The sequence below is a fragment of the Trichomycterus rosablanca genome, chromosome 9 (assembly GCF_030014385.1).
Source record: "Trichomycterus rosablanca isolate fTriRos1 chromosome 9, fTriRos1.hap1, whole genome shotgun sequence".
NCBI lineage: Eukaryota > Metazoa > Chordata > Actinopteri > Siluriformes > Trichomycteridae > Trichomycterus > Trichomycterus rosablanca.
Genome location: NC_085996.1, coordinates 8210972 through 8237021, shown reverse-complemented (window position 1 = coordinate 8237021; position 26050 = coordinate 8210972). Strand labels below are relative to the sequence as shown.

The 26050-nt window shown below is 36.7% G+C and overlaps 1 protein-coding gene across 1 annotated transcript; it reads left to right on the top strand.

Annotated features, from left to right (window-relative positions):
- The first annotated feature begins 5185 nt into the window (after positions 1–5185).
- lin28b (lin-28 homolog B (C. elegans)) lies at positions 5186–25666 on the top strand. The gene is made up of 4 exons (XM_063001940.1): positions 5186–5195; positions 7522–7700; positions 20513–20700; positions 25438–25666. The coding sequence occupies exons 1-4, from the start codon at positions 5186–5188 to the stop codon at positions 25664–25666; spliced, it is 606 nt and encodes a 201-aa protein (XP_062858010.1).
- Positions 25667–26050: the final 384 nt, after the last annotated feature.

The following is a 26050-nucleotide window of genomic DNA, read 5'->3' as shown; positions in this document are numbered from 1 at the left end:
TCTCTCTCTCTCTCTCTCTCTCTCTCTCTCTCTGTCTGTCTGTCTGTCTGTCTGTCTGTCTGTCTGTCTGTCTGTCTGTCTGTCTATCTATCTATCTATCTATCTATCTATCTATCTATCTATCTATCTATCTCTGTCTGTGTCTGTCTGTCTGTCTGTCTGTCTGTCTGTCTGTCTGTGTCTGTCTATGTCTATCTATCTATCTATCTATCTATCTATCTATCTATCTATCTATCTATCTATCTATCTATCTATCTATCTATCTATCTATCTAATCTATTTAAGTAAAGTAAACAATAAGAACTGCTGAAATACTCCCGAGTTTTAAGTACAATTATGTTGTTTTTTCACATTTTAAGTCAAAAGCAACCAAAATTCTTTAATTTTTGCGATGTTTAATAAATGACACGATGATTTTGTAAGAAAGAGCCCAAAAATTTCATCTGAGGGTTGCAAAAATGTTGGCTCTGCGTCCAAGAAAAATATAGTTAACATATTTACAGAGGATATAACTACCATAGGTTGTACAGAGATGTGGCTGATGCACAGTATCTGGGGACATGGGTTTTAATCCCACAGACACAGGGAGAACATGCAAACTCCACACAGTAAGCACCCGGCTCCACCTGGAAATCAAACCCAGGAACTTCCTGCTGTGAGGCAACAGTGCCACTGAGCCACCCAGCAATATACTAAATCTTAATTAAATATTAAAAATTAAATGTCAGACTTAAATGTTAATTTTCTTCTTGATATGTTTTTTTCTTGTTTTTAATGCAATCAAGAAATTAGATACTATAAAATAGTTTAGGCTGTAAATGTGGCTGCTGGTAAAGAGAGTGCTGCACAGCAACGTGTTACCTGAGGTCCTTGTTCAGTTATTGCTTCAGGTCACTGTGAGGAGTTTTTAATGTTCTAACAGTCTGGTTTTAATCTCCAGATTTGTTTATGTTATGGTCACATTTTGTTAAGAATTTAAAATGTTCTTCTTGTCTTCACGTATTAATCTTGCAGAATTCAGGTTTGATTTCAAATGTTGATCATAAATTAATCATGCAAATAACCCATGACTCCCTCTGTGATATCCACATCTTAAATCATATAACTAGCATACCACTTTGAGGAAAAATTGATTATTTAAAAATGAATTTTAGAACGCCATTGTATTTGGTATGTTTTGAATATATGCTCCTGAGCTGACATTGGCCTTCACTAGTTGGTGTAAAATCTGTTGATCCATGTTCTCCCAGCATAATTTTACAATATTCCAAAAGCATCTTGTGATGTTATTGAAGTGCCTCCATAAATGCTGGATGGGGTATGGGTCAGATAACTGTGGAAGTAAGTCCATAATAGTCTGCAAAACTCTGAAATTAAAAACACTGTAATAAATTCAGGAAAATCATTGATTTGTTAATTCTCTAAAACCTTTATTTAAAAGTATAAAAAGGTTTCCAATGTTTTACTGTATTTTGTAATTATAAACAAATTTAGAATCTGATGCCTGCAACACACAAAAAAAACTTGGTACTGTTCTCCATTAGCTTTCCTATTAATTTGTGTTCATTCTTGCTTGATGTGAGACTTCCGCTGCTTAACAGTCCCTGGTTGCGGTCATATGATTCTCCTTCTCATGATGTGCCATACATTTCAATAATGGGGGACAGATCTGGACTGCAGGCAGGCCAGTCAAGCACACACACACACACACACACACACACACAATGTATTTACAAAGCCACGCTGTTGTAGCAAGTGTAAAACAGTGTAACTTTAATATCTTTTGAATCTCACCCTTATTTTGCCCCGGATCCTTAAGTGAACAAGTAAATTAACAGGTGTACAAGCAAAAATACAATGCAAGCAAATGAAGATTAAGGGCCTTGCTCAGGGCCCAGACAGTGGCAATGTGGATAAGCTGTTGATGTGTTGAGTAATAAAAATGTTGTTGGTTTAAGTCTCGCTGCCAGGTTTAAAGATAAAAAATATATAATTTTTCTTTACAAAAGTGATACACATTGCGTAAACATGTGTCTTAATAAAACTGTTAATTGAGTTTTCTAAAGGAAAATGTAAATGGGTAAGATAAAAACACTGGAACTCTGGAACACTGTTTTTATGAATGGTGGTGGTGGATGGGAAAAATTCCAAGCACAGGAAATGAAGTGACTGGATGTCATCTGACACCGACGGTGACCAGAAGCTTGCCATCACCCAAGCTGTCTTTGTTGACCACCCCAATAGCATTCCCAGCATGCAAAAAGCATCTTCAGAGCTTTAGTCGGGGGTTGGGTGTGTTTGGGACGCGCCCACTGTGCTGGAATTCCTGAGTGGGACAGCATGGGTGAGGGGAGGATCTGGAGGATGGTGGGGGTGGTTGTTGATTCACTCTTCTGAAGTGTTTTCAACCCCCCTGACTCTAAGAAGAGGAAAAAATCCTGGTTTGCGAAATATGTGCCATTGTAGCCATGAAGGGATATGATGAAAAACATGCTTCTTGGCAAAAAGGGACTGTGAAATTGTGGAACAAAAACAGGAAATCGTTTTAGATAACCATATGATAGTTGGATCTACTTTTGAACTGGTGCCTTTGAATTTTTTATTTTCAACTAGGCCAATTTCACTAACAATAAAAACAAAGCATTCATATAAAAGGGGGGTAGTTGTAAGGGTAGCTTGCACCCCAGCAGTTAAAAAAATGGAACAACAACAACAACAAAAGAGTCTGTTGAATTGAAGACTCTGAAAAAAGAGTATACTGAATAATTTTTTTTATCTGGTGTAGATAATAGTTTCTGATTTGTATGGGTTTGCAAATTTCTCCTTGCATGTGACTTTAAGCCAATCTAAAATCTCATACACGTTCCCTGACTACATGCTTTTGATATTATTTTTGTACTTTTTAATTGAAGCTATGTACTTCGTATGCTTTCATGAGAATGCTGTTTTGATTAGTTCCTGATTAAGATATACATTAAAACAACCATTTTTTACCATGCTTTAGCAAGAATACTTTTGTTTTTAAACAGTAAAAGCTAATTTACTTACCTAGATGAGAATAGAGATGTCAGTGTTCAACACCTAAAAATAAAGGTGAAATAATTTGGTTTATTTTAAACAATGGTTTTAGAGCATCAAATGTGAATCTAAATTGCATGTTAGCACATTTAAAAGTGAACAGTTACAAAATCTGAATATATAAGCAGAATAAATTTGTACATTACAGGTTAAAAGCCCTCCACTTGCTGTGCATGCTTATTCATTTAGACACTCATTCTTTTTACAAATGGTGTACTTATGGTAAAAATATACACAAATATCAGGTAAACACTGGTTCCAAATATTTAATATTTAGCATATAAGTTATAATTATATTATTATAATAGTATTATGACATGACTTTGTGATGTAGTTAGTTGGCAAATGTGTCTTGTGAATATTGCAATTTATTCACTTAATATGCATCATGATTATATAATTTATATTATTTTTTACTGTATATTTGGATCATACTGGTACCATAAAATCATGCCACATGTTACAGCCAAATAGCAATAATGTAAAATAATTAAGGACACATAGAAGAAAGTGGGATTGCAAATTAGCAACACAGTGAAAGCGAGTAAAAGTGAAACTTATCCAACTTGATAACAAATAACAAAAGTTAAAGTAGTTCAAGTGACACAATTTATAATTATGTTAAATTAAACAATTTTCCTATTAAAGTAAATAAGTATGTACTGATTTAATGATTAATGTAAGCTCCTTTTCAGTGTATAGTAAATGTAACATTGTTATTTTTTTATTAGTTATTTTTATTTGTATTATTATATTAATACATTTATTAATATCTATAATTAAGAAGCTCCTCCTGCTGTTTTCTATAGAAAAAAATCTCTGGATTTTTTATTGCATTTCATAAACCAAACTAGTAACAGGAATCACAGCAAAGAAAAGCCTTGCAATGCTTATAAAATATACTTTAGTACTTTATATCCCAACATAATTATATATATATATATATATATATATATATATATATATATATATATATATATATATATATATATATATATATATATATTTATATGTATTTTTTTTCAAATGAGCTTTATTAGTTATTTTAAACTGAAATAGTTCAACATATCTGTTAACATTAAATAAGGTTTAGTGTATAATATTAGTTCTGATTGCACTGTATTTACTTTGTGCTTTATACTTACAAACACAGGATGATTAAGGGTTATTATTACTGTTAATATTAATAAAATCACCACTGTTTTATTTGTGTATATGTATGTTTATACATTATTTGTGCATGCTAATAAATATTTATGTTAAATAAATTGTTTATGGTTATTTAACATTAATATATTAACATACAAATAATAAATTAATGAAATTAATGACAAGAGCTACTAATAGGCTATAAATGTTTTAATAAAACATATAAAGGTGGTTTTAATAAAGATTTAAAGACAGATATAAGAGCTGGTATTCCTAATATCTGCTGGGACACTATTCCAGAATTACGAAAAACATCTAGCACATTTACTAAGCACCGAGGATAAACCGATAAAAATCCCCATTCAAGGCAAATCAAATGACATAAACTGTATATTGAAAATTAAAAAATCTTCCCTTTAAAGTGGCGCTTTTTCTAATCGGAATGAAACGAAAGTCGCAAAAATAAAAAGGCGCATTCTTGCGTAATGAACAGCGTGTTCTCATACGCGCCGCAGGCACCAAACTATTTAATACCGTAGTATTTGTATTTTGGTGGTTTGGAAGGTGTCCAAGTCACGTGTTTGAAAGCATGAGCGAATCAGAAGACGAGCATAGAGAACGAGAGAAAGAGTGAGAGAGCTAGAAAGGAAAGGAGAGAGAGGGAGAGAAGGGAGAGGAGAGAGAGGGAAGGAGGAGGCTACATGAGAGAGAGAGAGAGAGAGACATGAGCAAACATCAGGAGAGGAGAAGCACGCTGTACCATGCGAGCTAACTGCGAGCGCGCTGTGAAATCGCAATGTCCGATCCACGGTGACGCGCATCTTCATCATCACCACCACTATCATCTTCATCATCCTCATCATCATCACCATCATCGCTGGCTCCGGATCGCGGAGGAAACGTGTTACTTTACCCGAGGAACTTTGCAGGAACGCGGGCTGTCCGGGCGCGGGGAAACATGGCCGAAGGTTTATTTTAAGGCTTATTATTATATTTTTATTACTATTATTAATTCGTTGGATAACTTTTACTTCGTTCGGGTCTCAGACGGAGAACAGAGTGTTGCAGGATTTCGTTATTCTTAGCTTTCTTTGCCCCGCACATGAACAGTTTATGAGGAAACGCAAGACCTTCGGGAGGTTTGTTTACGCCGGGAGAAGGAACATACGCGCACCTGCCCCCCGCCCCCCCTCCGCCGCCACCGCCACCACTGCCACCGGAGTGCACGTGAATTATGCACCGGGAGAAAACAGCGGAAAGTAGGCGAGTCGTGTTGTGATCGGGCAGAAGTGGAATTGAGCAATCGCAGCAGGGCAATGCGGTGGGCCAGCCCCTGCACGATGCTTTTAAAGTGTCTTTTTTTAAAGCTCTGAAAATCGTCCTCTGATACCGGCGAGACATTTCTTGAAACATAATGTTCTAGAACTGCTGTCGTTAAGGTTTTATTTATTTATTAGGATTTAACGTCATGTGTTACACTTTGGTTACATTCATGACAGAAACGGTAGTTACTCGTTACACAAGATTCATCAGTTCACACAAGTTTTTGAAGTCAAACACAGACATGGACAATTGTCTCCAATTCATCTCACTTGCACGTCTTTGGACTGTGGGAGGAAACCGGAGCTCCTGGAGGAAACCCACCCCACCCCACCTGGGAATCGAACCCAGGACCTTCTTGCTGTGAGGTCACAGTGCTACCCACTGAGCCACAGTGCTGCCCTGTTAAGGATTTAAAAAATATAAAACACACTTTGGGGGGTTCCTTCAAGGGTTTTACGGCTGGTAAACTATTCTACGTATAATAGATTTATTTTTATTTGCTGCATTTAGTAGAAGTTTTTATCCAAAGTGACTTATGACAAACAGTGGAGGTGGTGGTGGGGCTTGAATCACCTTCTTATTACTAGTCCAGTATTTTAATGACTGAGCTACAACTGCCCTCTCAGCTGTGGCCAGAACCTATTGCTGCCTATTAGCTACCCAAATAGTTCTTTAGTTTGTCCCTGCTAGGTATTTCTCAGCCTTTGGCCTATCAACTTGCACTTTGGTCTTTAGCCTGCCCATGGGCACAGGCTTGTGGCTAGCACTCCAAAGAGCTTTGAGATTATGGCTCTGAGCAACTGTTCTCTGAAGAGTTATTTGATTTGTTTTTGGGCAGTGGGTCCTAACCTGTAACCAACCAATTTCCCTTGACTGTGTTCTTAACCTGTGGCCAGCAAACTAGCCACAGTGGTTGTTTTCAGTAGAACTTTTAACCATGCAAATAACCTGTCCAAACATCCTCTCGCAATGTCTTCAAAAGACGATTAAAAACCTCTAAAAGCTCTCTAACAAAAACCTAAGCCGACAACGAACATGTAGTTACTAACGCTCTTATTCATTTCTTATTTCTTTAACAAATTTTGTGTTCTTGGACTGTTGTCTACTTAAACTAGACTATGGAAATGTTTACTCTGGAAGCTCTTCTGTGAGTTGATCTGGATACGAGCATCTGCTAAATGCCGAAAATGTAAATGTAAATGTAACCTTTAAAGAACCAGTTTTCCCCAAAGGTGTCAAAAAGGTTATAATTGGAATGTTTTGAAGATTATATCGGCCTTCTACAGGTTCTGAGGAACTAGAAACTGTAGATCCATTCAGGTGCTTTACAAAAACGTATTAAAAATACAATTTTTTTTTTTAAACAATAAAAATGGCAGTGGGGCTTAATGAGGTAAATAAAATGGTACAAATAAATAAGAGGTGCAGGATTTACCTTCAGGGAATGTGGTAAATTGTGTAAATAAAGGCAAACTGAAGAAGAACCTTTTGTAACATTAGATTGCAACACACCACTCCTGTACTATCATTGTGAGATGACTTGTGTGACTTTAAACAAACCATCTCCCTTACAGAGCTAAACTACAGTCAAACATTTTGGATTTTTAGGGCCAAACTTGCAGATGCACAAACACCAAATTTTAGAGACTGAAACGAAACGTTCTAACAACCACATGAACACCTGGCGTGTGTAATGATGACCAATTTATATCACGATATTAATATCATATCGTCCAACCATAGTCCACGTGATTGTAGCTCAGTGTAACACTGAGTCACTGATGAAGACACTTTCTAAGCGGGGATTTCCGTTTGTCTGTATTATGTATTTCGCCCACATTCGGCGCAAACATTACAGGTCTGTAACAATGTGTTGGGGGAAAAAAGCCAAGGTCCAGGTTTCTAAGCTTACCTAGATAACCTACAAACGCTCGGTAGTTCACCGGAACTGTGTCTCGATTTCCCGTGTAGGAGGGCCGGGCGGAGACGCCGCCAAGTGTGCAGCTCAGGAGGAGCGGAGCCCGGCGCTGGTCGTGGCTGGATCCGGCTACTGCAAGTGGTTTAATGTGCGCATGGGATTCGGATTTATATCGATGACCCACAGCGAAGGACGTCAGGTTGAACCCCCACAAGACGTCTTTGTGCACCAGGTGAGTTCGTTTGTATTTTTTACAATCTGTTTTGCTTCGATTGCATTTTGACAAGCTGTTAAAGTGTTCGCCTACTGAGTCCAACGGTGCATCTTTATGTTGGCCTGTATGATTTGTATATTCTGAATAATATATGTGCAAATGAATGTTATACATTTATATCTTGTGTTGCTGATTGCATTGATGTAAATGCTTCTGATTTGTTCCTCAGTAATAATGCCAAGTATTCATATTTAGTGAGCATATTGTTGTAGTTTTTCAGATCCCATGATATTATCCAAATAATTTGTATATAATTGTGTTAGGTATCAGTTGATTAAATTATATATTATTTTATATATACTGACAGCAGCATTAATTATGATCATTGTCTGTATGACCTGTCATGCATAGGAGAAACTGTCAAAACTGCTTTCAAAAGAAATGTTAGTCCTAATCTAAAAGATAACATATTTGTTTAGTCAAACCTTTAGAAAAATATCATGATTCTTTGCTGCTTTAAACACAGCAGATACACTATGTTATGATATCTTTGTCAGGTTGGATTTTGGTCTCGGTATCAAATGACCCAAACACAACCATGACTTATCCTATAGGATGCAGATCTGCTTTAATAGTTAATCATTTACAGTAATATCAGCACTAAAAATAAAATGTGTTGCTTGTCACAGGTTGAGTATCACTGCTGAGAAACAAATTAAATAACTCTTTAAAGGGAAAGACAAAAGGCATCAAACAAAAGGCATTTTGTAGTGCTTACTTGTGGACTGCAGGTTAAGTGGTACAAGTAGGCTATAAGAAATGTTAGTCCTAATCAAAAATCTAACACATTTTACTAAAGGAAAATTCTACATGTCACATTTGTTGTTCAGCTGACACACACTGGCAAATGTGGACGATAGATCTGCTTGGACTTAAAGCCCATGGTCTGTTTCTATCATCATCACTAGATACATGGTTTGCTTCTTTGGTTAGTTTGTCTTTGGTTTGTTGTTGGTTAGTTATGTCCGGTCTATATATTAATGTTTTAGTGTTAGCTAAATCTACCCAATTTTTACATCTGATATTATACATCTGAGCCCCAGTAATTTAGAAGAGAAAGTAATAGTTTCTCTGTTTAGGATTGAGCTGTTACCATCAGTTGGTTTGAAGAGACGTTTTAATTTACGATTTGCATATTCTGAAATGTCACTAATCACAGCTAACACAAGTGTTTAAAATGTACGCTGGTCTTTAAGGCCTGATAAGACAATTATGCATAAATGATTGATAATAAAAATGATTATTAGCTCTCAGACAAGCAAAGCAGACAGCTGAACATATATTAATTTATCAGAGATTTTCAATAACCTGATAAATTAAAAGTTGAATCATTAACATTTACTGTGTGTATTAAAATAGATTTAATGAAAATAGATTTATTGAATGTAGTTTATTTTTTTTTAGAAATTGTATTAATAATTTTAATAGCATATAAAGAAAGCCATAGGAAGCACACAACATTTTTTAATAATCAGATTAAAACAAACAGCAGTAAACTGCATGTGAGATGATTAAACTTCATTAAAATGATTAATGTATTAATTTGTTTGTCTCTGTCTTTATTTCTGATAAATTCTATCAAAACTCCTTTCTCATATTAGTAACTTTCTACTTCAGACAAGTGTTAAAATAGTTTAATCACAGAAAGGCAGAGAGAAAACAAAAAACTGAACATTAAATTGATAAATTAACTGGCCTACAATTCATTTAAAAGTTTCAAAGAAAAAAAACTGATTAAAACCAACCTCTTAAAATCACATAGCTCCATAAATATGATTATAATAACAAACCCAACACAAACGACATATGAGATTATAAATGTTCTTTGTTCTGATAAAGTAATCTATGACTATCTTTCAAAATGACTTAACACTTGTATCATCCCTCATTTCTGACTGAAACATTTTCTAAACAGACAACTAAACATTAAACTGATAAATCACAACAATGTTGAATTACATGTAGTCTATTATAAAGCTTACATATTGCTAAAGCAGTTGTGCTTAATAAATCTTTATTGCTAAGAAATAATAAATATATTAATAATACCACCTCAACTGCAAGTACACTGTGCAAAAATCTTAATTACGTTACTTAATTGGACAGCGCATAAACACATTCATAGAAAGAACAAAAGGTGTTAAACCAGATTACTACAAACCACGATTAATTAGAGAAAATGGAATTGTTTTTCCCACATTTCACACACTGTTCCAAACAGAGTTTATAAGTTCTGTAATAAGGAGACTGATCTGTGTTTTTGATTTTAGTAGGACAAAGTAAAAGAGACAAAATTTTTGCCTTATGTTTACCTTTACCTCAAAAATGTGTTTGGTTAATGAAATCTTGTATGTCCAGTTTGGCTGACAGGAAATAACATCAACCTTTATCAGACTTATCTGTAAAATTCTTGCCATTTGTAATGTCATGATGTTTATACACCACATTTCAAACCTACTGCTGCAGCGAGCTGTTTCCTTGATCTGTTTTATTATTGTTTATTTTGGTCGGGTTATTAAGGCTAATGTCTTATAGTGCTATTAATGAGATGTATTGATGTGGTGTTAAAATAGCTGCTCTTTAAAGAAGCCCAGGAAGCAGAACCTGGGTTTAATGAGTATACGTGCACTTGCAGTTTTTAGGCTTGAAATCTTGATTATTATATATATGTGTGTTGCTGACATAATACATTATGCATGTGAATATTTGGGAAATATGGTTAAAATGGTTAAAGCTGAGTCTCTTTATGTTTGTAAAATTTCACATAATCCACACACAGAGACTTAGCTCAGATACTAATTGCTATTTGAGACATGAACTTTAGTTCAGGTTCAGGTCAGGTTTTGACATAACAATGCCCATATAGAGAATCACATGAGTCTTGGGTCCTGGGTCATTTTTATTATTTGTATATAACAGTACAGTTTTGTTGCTTTTACCCCAAGGTAATTTTAAAAGATTAAAGCCAAAGAGTAAAGTTTTTTTAAACTACAATTTTAATCAGCATACTTTTAGTCTTTATCGGAATTGGCTTAGCCATGGTGTATCAGATCCATATCTATTCTTTTTGTACTGTCAGCTCCTCAGTGCAACCAAAAGAAGTGCAACCAAGAGTATTTATCACAAATATTCTCTATTTTTGTCAGTCAGTGTGAAAGGTAAATTTAAATGTTGTTCTATTTACTAAGTAACACTGCAAGATTTAACATTTTATTGGACATACTAAAGAACTACCCCATTATTAAGAATCAATACAACTGCCAGCCAATAGGGCTGCTTGGTTGCATAGTGTGTGCAGATCAAGAAACAGCTATCCAGATAGCTGCTAGGCAACTAAAGAACTGTGTGCAGGCCGGTAGGTGAGTTTTTATTATTATAGCTGAATATTTAATGTTGAGTGACTGTATGGATCCTGTAAACCCTTTAAAGGATTTAATATGGAGTATTCTGTAAATTGTTCTACAATATTTTATTAAGACTGCATCCCGATAAAATGCAATGCAAGAAAAGTGACATGGTCAGTTAAATAGTAGTTGATGGTTGATTATGATACATACTTGTAGCACAAATCAGCTCAGTTATTTGGGTGGTGGATCATTTCTAGCACTGCAATGACACATGGTAATGACATGATAGGGTGTTGTTTTGGTATGAGTGTTCCGGTGCAGCAGCACATCTGAAACACATAAAATGTTAGCACGTGCTGTATGTGTACAATTTTTATTTCATGCATAATGTGTTACTCCAACTCTAGCTGTGGATAGTGGATATATATATATCAGTGGATAGTTTTGCGGATGATTACAGTGATTACAGGAGCCTGTTAGTGCACTAAACTTTACCCAGCACTGTCAATGGGCTGTTTAAAATCCCAACAACACTGCTGCACCAGATCCACTCGTACACACTGTACCATGTTATATTCATGTTAATGTGAGTGTGAATAACATTTGATCTCTGAAAGACACTTTTAATTGGTGGATGGAATAGAGAGGAGCGACCAATTCAATAAGTTTATGCCAAAAAATGCATTTTCATGGTAGATATAGCTACGAAATGGACAAAGAATGTGTGTGTGCGCGCGCATGCTATAGCTCTATTATACAGAGATTGCTGTAATGATTTAATCTCTACTGACTGTGTGTGAGAGCGATATAATGATCTGCAGGACGAGCTGAATCAGTAGCTTCACAGAGGATGCTGCTGCTGCTGCTGATTCACAGAGAAAACACATTTCCTCATAATATCCGCAACCATATCCTTTGCAGTGAACGTCTTTGATATTGACGAACACAACATGGCCCGAAGCCTCCTTCTATCACCCCTGTAATGTTTTGTGTAGTTCTGCTTCAAAGGCTTGCATAGAATTGGCTCAGTGACTGTAATGATGTCCAGAAATAAACCATTAGACTTTACTCTATCACACCCTGAGCTGAAGGATGATGAACTCTAATTACTTCCTTTATGCTTTTTTATTTTTGTTGAGCTTGTGAGGTGTGATGGTAAGAGCCATGCTACTAGTAACAGCAGTGCCTGAGTTCTGGGGGTTGGAATCCTGGGCTGGACTCACATACAGAAATGTATGGTGTTATGTGAATGCAGCCATAAGGAGGACACACATGATTGCAATCTTAGTACCGCCTCCAAGCCTGGATAAATAGGAGGGTTGCGTCAGAAAAGGCATCCACGTAAAACTGTGCCAAATCAAATATGCAGACAAATAATTAGTTGTGGCGCTTCTATGATTATATCAAACATAAAAAATGGGATTAGGATACTAGACTGTACATAGAAATATAGAAATAATAGAAATAAAATTATGGGATTTGTCAAAATTAAAACAAAAATGTGAAAAATACCAACATTTGTTTGCTTTGAATAAATAACTATAATTTAAATCTAATAATATTGAACTGTATACACATGCATGCAGATGGGCTTAATGTAAACACTATAAAACAGAACCTCTAATTTCAAAATTTTAAATACAATCACTGACAATGTTTTAAGAACTCTATTCTGATACTGAAATAGCCTTAATTTCTGTGGTAAATGGTCTTAGACATTGTTAACATTCATTTGAGATTTTGACCCTCATGTTGGAAGGCGACAGTGCTACCCACCAAGCCACTGTGCCACCCCACCAATTTGATTTGATTTGTGCATTGTGACATGATACAGAAGGATTATTTGGGTTACCATAGCTTTCTGGTCAGCTTTTACCAGTCTTGCCATTCTGGTCAAACCCGCTATAGTTAGCTTAGGATTTGTTGTAAATTGAGGTGGTGTGCTGCTACAATTGTCTGCTGACATTTCATTTGCATATACGTGTGTGCAAAGTGACTTACAACAGGTATAATCGAATAGAATTCAAGCAGCTCTTTAGGCTGACAAATACTACTTCGAATGATGTAAAAATAAAAAGTGGGACTTCACAATGAACAGTTTAGGATGTTCTCCAAAAGACTGCATTTTATGTCTTTCTTGGAGACTTTGTCCCTTTGCTGATAAAGAATGTTTTAGAGGGGGCTGTTAGTTTAGCCGAGCTTATAATATCAGCAAGCAGATAAGTAAAGAAACCTGCACACCTTCAAACATCAGTCTTGCTGATCTTGTATTCTTGTAGTCTTGTATTTTTGTCATGTGAATGCATGCTTTTTAAGCAACAGTTGATCTGTAGTTGTAATATTCGCCGTCATATTTAATTAATATAACAAGCGAGGTTATGGCAAAAACTCAAACAAGAGGAAAAAAGGTTAGCCGTATTGATGTACACAAACACAAATGTTTTTTGGTTACAAATCTGACTTTAATCATGCTAATTAGGTTTTGAGCAACACAATGGTTTAATAACAGGCTATATTAAATGTGCAGCAGGGTGATTTTCTACTTCTGAAGTGCAAACTACTAAACTTTAAAATGACATGTGTTTATGTGATTTTTATTTGCTTTTTATTTGACTTAACACAGAATATTTTCCTACAATAGACAAAATTAAATGTATTTAATTACTGTGGTAAATATAAAAATAATGTCATGTTCAGAGCAAGTCATGCCGCAGCTCTTACAGCTATAAGCAGATAAATAAAGGAAGAGAGCGAGCATGCAGTACACTAAACAGCTATCACGATGGTGAGAAGCAAACATGGTGCCACTGTGTGAAAACATTCAGCACTTGTTTCTGCGCTCATGTTTCAATGGATTGCTTAATTAAAACGATGCTTTAAATGTTAAAAGAGATCTGACTTCATGAAAGTGACTTTTTCAGGCAGGCCGGGATGTGATATATTTAGACCAGTCACAGACAGGGAGACGTCTCAATTTCATTTACAATTTTTCTTAAGGCCTTGTAACATCAGCTTTTCAGTGGTAGAGCCTGATCCCTTAAACTTCTATCACTCTCTCCAACAATGCCCCTTTTCCACTGCACAGTACCCTTTGGTCCGGCACGTTTTTAAATTCATGACAAATTTAGTGGTTGTTTTTACTGCCAAGTATCTTGTTTTGTACCCAAGTACCTGTGCTAAATTTGTTTTGTGACACTTCTGACAGTCTCATAAACCAAGCTGCTAATGTTAATCTCTTATTAAGCTTGATTGAGTGTCATAAGACAGACGACCTCCTCTAAAACCACTGCAGATACAGATCTGAAAAATTGACCCACCTGAACAGATCATTGTAATATGTTCTCCTAGGTTCTCTTCACTGTCTTAATGTTTTAATTAATTCACCTAAGCATTTGTCCTAGCTGGTAATCTACTGACTCTTCTTCACACATTGTACTAATAAAGCATTTGAACCTGATTTATCTGTCAGGTTACTCTGTATTTCGAGTCTGGATATTTTTACACATAGCGCCTACCTGGTGATTCTTGGTTACTACCTGGGTAACCATGTGAAAGGTGCTTTCAATTTCAGTGTGTGTGTGTGTGTGTGTGTGTGTGTGTGTGTGTTCTGTAATAGTTCATGCCAAGCTAAAGTGAGGGGAGTATGAAAAAATGCATGTGCACACATGTGTGTGTTGGGGGTCTGAACATAAGAGAAAGGCTGCAAGTAACTGTGTGTGTGTGTGTGTAATAGGGGGTTGGGGGTTTTCTCACTCTGCAGGCATTCTTTAAAAGTGGAATTTCTTTAAAGACAAAAAGGGGTGGTATTGCCCCCCCCTTCAAAATCACACACACACACACACACACACACACACACACGCGCACACACACACACACACTGTTCATACTTCAAACTCCCAATACAAAACTGCCAATTCGTGTGTGTGTTTGTGCATGCATCAGTGTGTGAACATAAAATGCTAGCATGATGTTAGATTCTGAGCTATGTGTGTGTAGCATCCTCACATGTGTGATTGTGGGCAGAGGTGGGGGGTGGTACTGTTGGTGGCGTCTGTTTTTTCCAGTTTTAGTTTGTGTGTGCGTGTGTGTTTGTGTGTAAAGGTTAAATCAGGCTTCGATTAACCTTTTGTCCATTTCTCTGTTTGGTGTGTGACCCCGTCCCTCTCCAAGTGTAGTATCTTTCATTTCACTTCACTTTAGTTGATGAAGCTTTACCATTATGACCACAGTAAAGCACCACTAAAATTCCATCAGCTGTTACTGGGTGTTGCTGGTCACCATATGATTGTTCTTATTATTGCACAAAAGTTGGAGGTATTAAGAGGAAACATGAATGTTTAAGAGTCTGAACAAAGCAAGTGTGTTAGAAAAGTGATGAGGTGGGCTGGCGTGTTTAAATTCCTCCTGACAGTCACGTTTTAATATGTTCCCAAAAAACGTTACCTCGATGCCTGTCTCAGTTGCTCACAAGGTACAAGGTTAAATCACAAGGTAGAAAAAAAAACAAAGTAAAAAGTCTATTTTATCTGTAAAAGTCATTTACAAATGTTGAGAAACCTAAAAACTGAGTGGCAATGCTGCATGCATTACAAATTTACCAATTAATACATTAATACATTCCTGATATTGCAGATTCGTTTTTTTATATTCCTTTATAATTATTTTATTTTATTTTAATTATTTAAATTATTATTCCTGTTAGAGATTTTTAACATTTCAGTTTAATTAATTTGAGTCTGAAAGGTTAGTGGATGCAATCTGCATGTGGTGTTCTTTTTTTTTAGTTTCATATACTTTTTTCTTCTCTTTAGTTTTTCAGGAAGTGGTTAATAAAGATAAATAAATGAATTAAAAAATGAAATTTTAATGTTTTTTCCTCAGACTGCCATGCTAGTTTGCCATTCACCTCAGTAACACCCCTCCCCAATATCATTCTTCCGTCTTCCACCGCCTCTGTCTCTCTCTGGCTTTTTTTTGCTTTACTCTAAAACCAAAGAGGAACCAAAGAAAAAAAAAACTGGTTGAGTCACATGATCAGGACCCTCCTGCACCTGAAAAAACAAAACCCAAACATATAACAAAATTTTTTTTCACAAACTAACAAAAAATGAATGAAGTTTCCTGGGTTAATGTTTGATAAAGGACTTACACACACACACACACACACACACACAAAACGCAGTTATCACTCCTTAAATTTGGTCAGGGTCATGCTGGGTCCAGTTCCACAAGATTAGCTAAATTAATCTAGAATGTTATCTTGTTAGTTTACCAAATGACTGGAATGCTGAAGGGGCTAATCAGCAACATTTTCTAGCTTGTAGCTAATCCTGGTAGCAGTAAAAGCTGTATTATTAGCTCGCTAAGTTAGTAATTTGCGGGCTATTTAACTGTTTGTGCAATATGTGGTTGGACAGGTTTTACATCAAAAATTCTTAATTACAGGGAACGTTGCAGGATGTGATGTGTGGATTAGAGGGAGAGACTTTGGGTACTTGTTTAGAAAACGTTTTAAAACACTTTTTATAATTAAAAAGATTTTTTCTCACAAAAGTAAAGTGAATCCAAAACCAGCCCAAATATTTCACTTGTTTGATTTTTTTTTGTAAATATACTTTAAAACACATTTTGTCCTGCTGTTGATTTTAATTCATAATATTAAAAAGAGCATTTTTTAAATAAATGACACAAACACTTAACGGAATGACTGACAAATCAAGGGTGCACTGAAGTGAGTAAAGCGTTCTGTAGATTTGTGTCATTGATTAATGAATAAAAAATGATTCAATAATGTCTTTCACTCAACCATCAGAAGGAGTGAGACTCATTGTCTAGTGTAACTAAATGGTGAGCTGTATTTTGCTATGTTTTAATCATTTAAATACAGTAAAACACAATCAAATAAAAGGCAAGATGGATTGTACTCGAAGAAAACCACTGTCATTTTTTACTGAACAAATGTTTAACATTTTTCAGTGAACTCTTTCCTCTGAACTGAGATAATCAGGAGTGAAAGTTGTTTTCCTTTTGCATAAAGTGTATTCCATAAATAAGGTTTATGTCATGATGTTTACTGTTCTTCTGTACTGACGTTAAAAATTCAATGCATTCTGCATCAGCAGCTCCTATTGAAACATGCTGGGTATTAAAGGGGGATCAGGTTTCTGAAACATGCTTCTAACTCAGAGATCATAAAGAGGGCCAAGAAAAAACACTTCTGCTTTAATGGGTTCACACACACTAAAGACACAAACACACACACACACACACATACACACACACACACACACACACACTTTTGGTAACCTTGGTACAGAGTTTATATCCGGCCACTACTGACGGTGTGTGTGGATTGATATGGAGTGTGCCGGCATGTGTAGATTTGTCTAGGTGCTTGTAGGTGTGTGTGTGTGTGTGTGTGTGTGTTTGTGTGTGTGTGTGTGTGTGATTAACCAGGACTGCGCTGCTAACATAGACCTGGTGAAACTGTGTAAGAGCATGAAAGCAAATGGGGGAGGGGAAAGAGGTCAAAGGTCAGAAGGAAGGATGAAATGTCATGGCATAGGGTTTAAATGTCAAAGCTGAACATTTTGCTCTCACTTCCTCTCCTCCTCTGCCTTCTTTTCTACGCCTCCTCCTGTGCTGAAATAGTTTTAATGGAGCCACACATGCGCCCGCCCCCCTTACCGACCACAACACATCACTGACCCCTGTTAATGAGAACAGAGAGAAAAAGGAGAAGTCGAAGAGGAAGCAATCAATAACAGGATAGAGAGTGAAAGCAGAGGAACAGTGCAGGAGCCCTCTCAGAGAAGAACTCGAACCATGAGGGCACAGCTTTTTTGCTTGGAGAGAAATAGCGTTGGTTCTTTGCAGCACTGACGCTCTGAAGGCCACCTGGCGTGTTCTTGCTTTCTGATCAGTATCACAGCCGTTCAAAATAATACACATGGATCCATTTTATTTCCAATTCATTGCATTTTGCCTTGCCTGGTTAGCCTACTTTATCACCTCATGACTAGTTTGACTCCGGAGCTCTAGTCTGCATTGTTTTGTCAGTGTGTGCTGTGATTGGTCTAACTAAATAAAAACAAAGAATCTATTAAAAAGGAACCTAGACGTGGTCACTTTCATGAATTTTATGAATAAAAAAACCCAGAAAAATGGTGATCATAATTTTAAGATCACACTGATCATTTTGTGATTTGTGGGACTGAGAATAAGATTGGGAGGGAAATGCAAGTAAAATTTAAGTTCAGTCAGTAAAATCATGTAATAAATGGTGTAATAACGGTGTAATAAAGGTATAATAATCATTGTGTTTTTTTTCAGTCTCTTGGGTGTATGAATTATGTGGAACTATGTTAGCGCTAGTCTAGCTTTCTGTCTAGTCTATTTACATTTATTCATAAGGGCAAGATTGGCCCACAGTAAAAAAAGACCCACAGTTAGGGTTCCAATTTATTCCAGTGGTGTTGCATGAGGTTGAAGTGAAGCCACAAACTGTATTTTTACAGACTGCAGTTCATGTGATATCAACTTTGCAATGCACATAGATACTAATGATCTGGTTGCCCTTATCACCTAAGATTGGCTGACAGATTTTTTCAAAATGTCACCCCACCCATTCAGAGAAACAAACCAATCAGCTCTCTAAACTTTTGACCTCTGGTTGATATGGTGGATTCTTTTCTGTTGTACAACTCAGGGGCATTTTTCAAGAATGCTGCCTGCATCTGAATTGGTTAAGTTTGGATACATACATTTAATTTAGTTTCATTTGTATGTTTTACCACCGCTTTAGCCTGGTCAGGGTTGCGGTGGGAGCAGTTTCCCCAGTGGACTAGCGTAATTTACCATTGCACCACCCGAGTGCTGGATAAATATTGCTCTTTGTCGTATGACTAAACAACTGTTAAAAAAGCTGACTGAAGAAAGCAAGTCATGAATAAAAATTACAACTGAAAAACACAGTGCAGCATTATCAATAATAGTAAGGGATTTAAATAGGAGTTGTATATTTTCTGACCTTGTATCAGACGATCGTTCTGTTTGTGCTAAAATAGTGTTGACAGTTTTATTTAAAACAAACTTTGGTCCTGCCAGGAAGCATTACTCGACTGGACACTAAAATGTAATTTCCATTAAACTTGCTGCACTTTCCTCAACCTGAACAAGCTAACTGCAACTTCAGACACTACACAAAGCACTTAACACAATAATCCTTTTAAACATCGATCAGTTTGGTTGAATTAAATGAAGAATGTCAGTTAATTCTTATTCTCTATTCAACATCTTTATTCAATTGAGTGGAAATACATTTCCAGCTGGAGAAACCACTAATGAAATATAAGAATAACTGGTGACTTTAATGGAATCGATTTTGACTCTTTGTATGAGATGGTCAGGCTACCGCTGGTAATTGAATTCCTTGTATAAAGAGATGAATGAATCACTTAAACCTGGTGTATGCTTTGCCATCTAAAGGAAACTTTAAAAAACAATGACGCTTATATGGTTAAACATGACGCTTGTATGGTTAAACATCAAATACTGTGTTTTTGTATTTTTTTTTACTGTGTTTTACTGTGTTATTGTATTTGTATTTACAATTTACTGCGTTATGCTTTTTTTTTGAGCAGTTTGCCTAATGTCCCATAATATACTTCTCATAATATAGGTTTGTAAATGGGTAATAGATGGAAAGTGTTAGAATGCTTTGACAAAGATAAGATGCAACAGTTTTCAGTTTAATTACCATCTTAGCAATATTGACTCAGTTATTTTAAATGTAGTTGAAGAGCAATTCCTAAACACTCACTTCACTAGAAAGATTTCCACTGTGCTTACTTTAAAGGAAAAGTGCCTCCGTCTGAAATGACGTTAGTTGATTGATTAAAAATATCTGTGTGCATTAACAAAATTACATAATGACTTAATAATTATCAGCACTGCAGTGCTATTGATGATAAAACCTTTTATAAGCTAATTGATTTTAAAAGGCTTTTATTTTTCCATCCTCACCTATTTATGGTCTTTACTGGCATATCATTGTGGAGCTGAACAGTTATGGTCAGTTCTGTGTTGGAGAGGGATTTTTCTAAGCTGCTTTGGCACCCACATCTATAGAGCCTGTCCAGCCACTTACATGTTCAAAATTCAGATTCAATTCAAATGGATGAGTTTCTAAATTTATCTCCACTGGATATCTGCAAGGAAAAAGATGATCAAAAATGACATGTACCAGCTGTTTCCCTTAACCTAAATGTAGCTGAAATCTGTTTCTTCAGGTCAGGGTGTTTGTCTTATCAAAGGATCCACCTGCTCATTTTGGTAAAGGTCTCTGTGGTTGGAGGCTGCTGAGATCTGCCTTGATATTAATTTCTACATTGTGTGTGTGTGTGTGTGTGTGTGTGTATCCAGAGTAAGCTGGTGATGGAGGGTTTCCGGAGTCTGAGGGAGGGCGAGCAGGTGGAGTTCACATATAAGAAGTCCAGTAAAGGGCTGGAGTCACTCAGGGTAACAGGGCCTGGGGGTGCGTCATGCTCCGGCAGTGACCGGCGACCCAAAGGCAAAGCCCCGCCCCCTAAACGCAAACCAAAGGGAGACCGGTAAGTCAGCAATATGGTGTTATCGTTGTTGTTGTTGTTGTTATTATTATTTATAATAGACTTTTTAGTTTAGATTGATATTGTTGTAGATGATAAGTTTTTAAATTATCATTATTATTTTCATTTTTTTTCTTTTTTTATTGTCTAAATGAACATACTCCATTAATTAACAAGGGTTAAATCAATAATACATTTTTGGGAAAAGACTATAAAAGAGACCCATATTTTAACCACTATTTAATATTCATCAGGTAATTTGTATTTTATTTTTTTAATGTTTAATTTATTAATAATTTTTATTTAATTTATATTTATAGGGTGTACCCTATAAACACGACTTATATTTGATTTATATTTTAATAAGTATACTGTGGTCATATAATTAGCAGAAAAGATTTTATTCATATTATTAACTTATTAATTAGTAATGTATAAAAAGAGATATAAGATAATTTTATCTAGAAACATTAAATTGTTTTTTTTTTGTAATATAAATAAACTGTAGTAAAAACAGAGCTTGTGTTTGGACAGTAGTTATAAAATAAAATGCTATATTTCATATGTGTGCATGTGCAGAACATTTATTAGAATAAATTTTTTTTGGTTTTGGGTTTTATGTTCCTGTAATCATGTAAAAGTTATTTTTGTTAAAGCTAAACATGTTTTTTGTATAGTGGCTCATTTGCTTTTGTGTGTTGTTACGTCCAGCTTTTAATCGTAGTCATTGATCAGCTGATGCTTGTTGCCATGGCGATATTGCTAAATGATTAACAATTGATTAAGTATTTAAGGCTGTGAGTGCTATTAAAGCTTGCCTGTGTGTGTGTATGTGGAATGGTCAATTGAAACATCCACAAATGCACACATTTCAATTCAGTTGAACACAGAATTTTAGCTCTAAACAGAGTCACGACTAAAATGTGTGGCATCCTGTAAAAGAAATCTTTTTAAAGCATTAAAGTTAGTTAAGTCTGTCCTGTTGCTGAACTGTTTGAACTATGCAGCCCAATTTTTTGGGCCTCAATAATGTATCCTGCCCGCCAGACTGCACCCAATAATTAATTTTTAATAATGATATCACATGCAGAATCACTGTTGAGCTCGGAGCATGAGTTAGCAGCCACGGTGTTCAATTTCGGACACGTATTATTTTCATTTTGCATGACTGCACAATCATATACACTCACTGGCCGCTTTGTTAGGAACACCCACCATACTAACGCTGGACAGGACTGATCTCAGAATTGTTTGTCATGGATTCCACACAGTGTTGGAAACATTCCTTAAAGATTTTGTTCTATGTGGACATGATTGCATGCTGTAATTGCTGCAGATTTGACAGCTGCACATCCATGCTGCATTTCTCCTCTTGTTCCATCCCAGAAGTGATCTATTGGATTCAGATCTGATGATTAATTACTGTTTGTTGAGCAGAAGGTGTTCCTCAGCTTGGCACTTTGCACGGCATCTGCTACTAAATGTGTGTTACAGTGTGTGAGATCTGAACGCTGTTGGAGAGCTCCCAAAATCACACAGAAATAAACCGTCCGTGGGTGTTGATGCTTGATCCCGCTTTCTCTCACTCTTTCTTCATCTTTTTCACACTTTGCGTCAAAGTTTATACGATTAGCGATGCTGCTCGTTTGACTGAATAGCAGCATTAATTTAAAGTAACTTTAAAGAGCATTTGAAAGAATTCAAGGCTGACGGAAATACATTTACTACATTTATGAAAACGCCTCCGGTCGCATGAAGGAAAGTGATTATGAACGATTTGTAATGATAGATTTTTAGAAAAATGCTTTTTGGTCTGTGTTCTCAAATGTCTTCAGTATTTAGTGATAATTCAAACAGGGGATTAAGGAGGCCATAAGGTCTTGAGTTAATTTTGAAGTTGGTTAATTCTTTGTTGAATAATATTTATGGGGCATGGGGAGAAATAAGCAGTAAAGTGTTTGCACCATAGGGTGCACCCTGTCCTCTAAAATACCTTTTTGTAGTACAGTTTTTGTTTTACTTCTTTATTTATTTTAGTTGTGTGTTGTTTGGGAAAATTTGTACTCTGGAAAGGGGTTATCTGCTTCTCTACTTGTGCTTTTTGTTTATATGTTTTGAAAAGTTGAATAATTGTATGTAATTTTTTTTTACCTGACTGATGCTTTTGCATGCACTATATGCCTTTTGGGGATTTTGTTAGTTGATTGTTGTTGATTGTAATTAACCTATGACACTCCACCATGTAACAGATTTATTTGGGCTCTTAAATGCAGTGCTTCTGAACTTGTGGTGTGATCTGCACCATTTTTTATAGACCTATTGTAGCTATACATTATACACGTTTATATGTTGCATCTTGGATGTGGCTCAACCTCAACTAGATCAGCAGCTCTGCACTATAGATCCTGCACTGCCACCTACAGGTTACGAGAACACAATAAATGAAGTACTGCACCTTTCTGTATTTAGCATTGTGAGGCAGGACTGGACAGGGATCAAATTTTGTTTTTATTTGTTAATTTTGTTTTTAGTTCCTAATTGTCCCACCATGAGAATTTATCACAAATCAAAACCTTCACAATTAATCTGGCAGTCCACTGCGTTAGCATTTCCATAAGTTGTTTTACTAATATCCAACAACTTATTACTGTAAGAACAGTTGTTGTTTGTTTTACATTTAATTTATATCAACCACTCAATCCTGGTCAGGGTCACAAATATCCGATACGTTTGTCAATACGATAGGATACGCTGACACTGCTAACATACTTATATTTTATTTCCTGTACTCGGGGTGGGACAGTGGAAGGTCCTGGGTTCGAGCCCCAGGTGGAGTGGTCCGGGTCCTTTCTGTGTGGAGTTTGCTTGTTCTCCCCGTGTCTGTGTGGGGTTTCCTCTGGGAGCTCCGGTTTCCTCCAACAGTCCACAGACGTGCAAGTGAAGTGAATTGGAGATACGAATGTTTTTTTCATGCGTTTTTCTCCCATTTTCTCCCAATTTAGTGTAGTCAGTTTGTATTCCGCTGCTGGGGGATCCCTGATTTTTTTGCAGTTGAGGAGGGTATATTGCTGCTCATGCCTCCTCCAACCCGCGTGCAGCCCTTAACGGAACCCTTTTCCACCCATGCACTCTGCACAGGCGCCTCTATCCACCAATCAGGGTCCTTACACAGTGTTTGAAGACCCTGCCTACATATTCCGGGTATCCCTCCCTGCAGGTACTGCCAAATATACCTGCTAGATGGCGCCCAACCGACTGACCGACCGAGGAGTTCAGAACCTTGGCGCTGGTGTGCTAGCGGTATATCCCGCTGGGTGCCCTTCTTGACTGTGTTTGACATTAAAAGACCTGAGCTGATAAATCATGTGTAACCAGTAACCTGTCCTGTCATGAATGTAACCAAAGTGTGTAAAACATGGCGTTGAAAACCTAACAAATAAATAAATAAATAAATAATTTTCTTATACTGGGTCAAAAGACATGCCAGCTATACAGAAGAGAGAGAGAGAACTTATATCAGTGAGATCTGTGTGATATATTCTATGTGATTATTTTAGTCCTAGTTTAGCGTAGCCATTTCCCTTCTCACACACAAGCATAGGAATCCTAGGAAAACCCTGCTGATGAAACGAAAATCAGAGGCACTAAAACTAAACCTCGCTCAAACTTTTAAATACTCTGGACACCCGGTCTCAGTCTGTGCTGTAATGTAAAATCTGCTGTTCTATATTTAGACATAGCTAATGTTACCATGGCAACTTCAAGCTCCATAGTAACACATAGTGACAGATTTCACATTGCGAGTGTAGAGGATTCACGATGACTGTAAATTTAATGCTACTTGATTATTTTAAATATGTTTATATTCCATTGCAATGTGCTACTCACAGCTCAGAGGTTAAGTTACCGAACTATTGATCAGAATGTTAAAGAATCAAGCCCTATTAGCATCAAGCTCCCACAGTCCAGCATGTTAGCAAAGCTTTTGGTTGCTTGAATTGTGTCCTGTCGTAATTACGTTGCTTTGAATCTGAAAATGGTCCATCACCCACGCATCATCTGGTCTGTGGGGTCCTAAAGGGGTCCAATTTTTAATTTATACAACTGGGTACAGGTGGCAACACAATCTAAAGAGCAACAGATGTGCGAATTTGACTTTCTCTTATCATTTTTTCTTTAAAAGCTAATTTTACTCCTTTTACAGACTCATTACTTTTTATTTTTAAAAATATAAAATAGAAATCTAAAGGACCGCCTGTTTAACAGCCCTGGAGACAACAGACACACATTATATGGACTCACAGTATGCATTGTGCTTCGTTTCATTATTTTCATGGGCGGATAGGACTGTTGCCTCACAGCAGGAAGGTCCTGGGTTCGATCCCCAGGTGGGGCTGTCCGGGTCCTTTCTGTGTGGAGTTTGCATGTTTTCTCGTGCCCGCGTGGGTTTCCTCCGGGAGCTCCGGTTTCCTCACACAGTCCAAAGACATGCAAGTGAGGTGAATTGGAGATACAGGACTGTGTTTGATGTTAAACTTGTGAACTGATGAATCTTGTGTAATGAGTAACTACCGTTTCTGTCATTAATGTAACCAAAGTGTGTAAAACATGATGTTAAAATCCTAATCAATAATAAACATTATTTTCATTTTGCTTATATTCTCCCCCATCTTTCTCTCATATCTCTCTCTCTCTTCTCTATCTCTCTCTTCCATCTCTCTCTCTCTTCCCTCTGTGTAGGTGTTATAACTGTGGAGGTCTGGACCACCATGCTAAAGAATGCAGTCTGCCCCCTCAGCCAAAGAAATGCCACTACTGTCAGAGTGTTGCCCACATGGTGGCCCAGTGTCCCCACAGGGGGGCGCCATCTTCCAGCAGCTCTCAGGACCCTCACCCACCCCGAGATGAGAGAGCACACTCTTCTTCTCCAGAGGAAGCATCTGCCTCTCAGCGCTGGAGGACGCAGTGAGACTGACTAACAGCTTGACTGTCTGACTACAAAAACGCCTCTGAACTCTGACCTCACTCTGACAGAGCCTGGATACAGCACCATCTACCTCACTCGCCCGAGGAACAAGGGAGGTTCTTTCTTCCTGTGCAGCTATGACAGTGTGTGTGTGTGTGTGTGTGTGTTGGTACTAACTTGCCCTCTATGCAACAGCAACATATGTTATAAGGGGGTAACTAAGGGTAGTGTGTGTGTGCGTGTGCGTGTGTGTCAACTTTGTTGTCTTGAATCCTTTTTACAGCAAGAACAATTGATTTTGACACTGAAGTGAATGTGAATCTAAACTCAGAATCATAATTTGGTCTTAGACCAGACAGCTCATTAACCAGTTCTTTCTATTCCCTC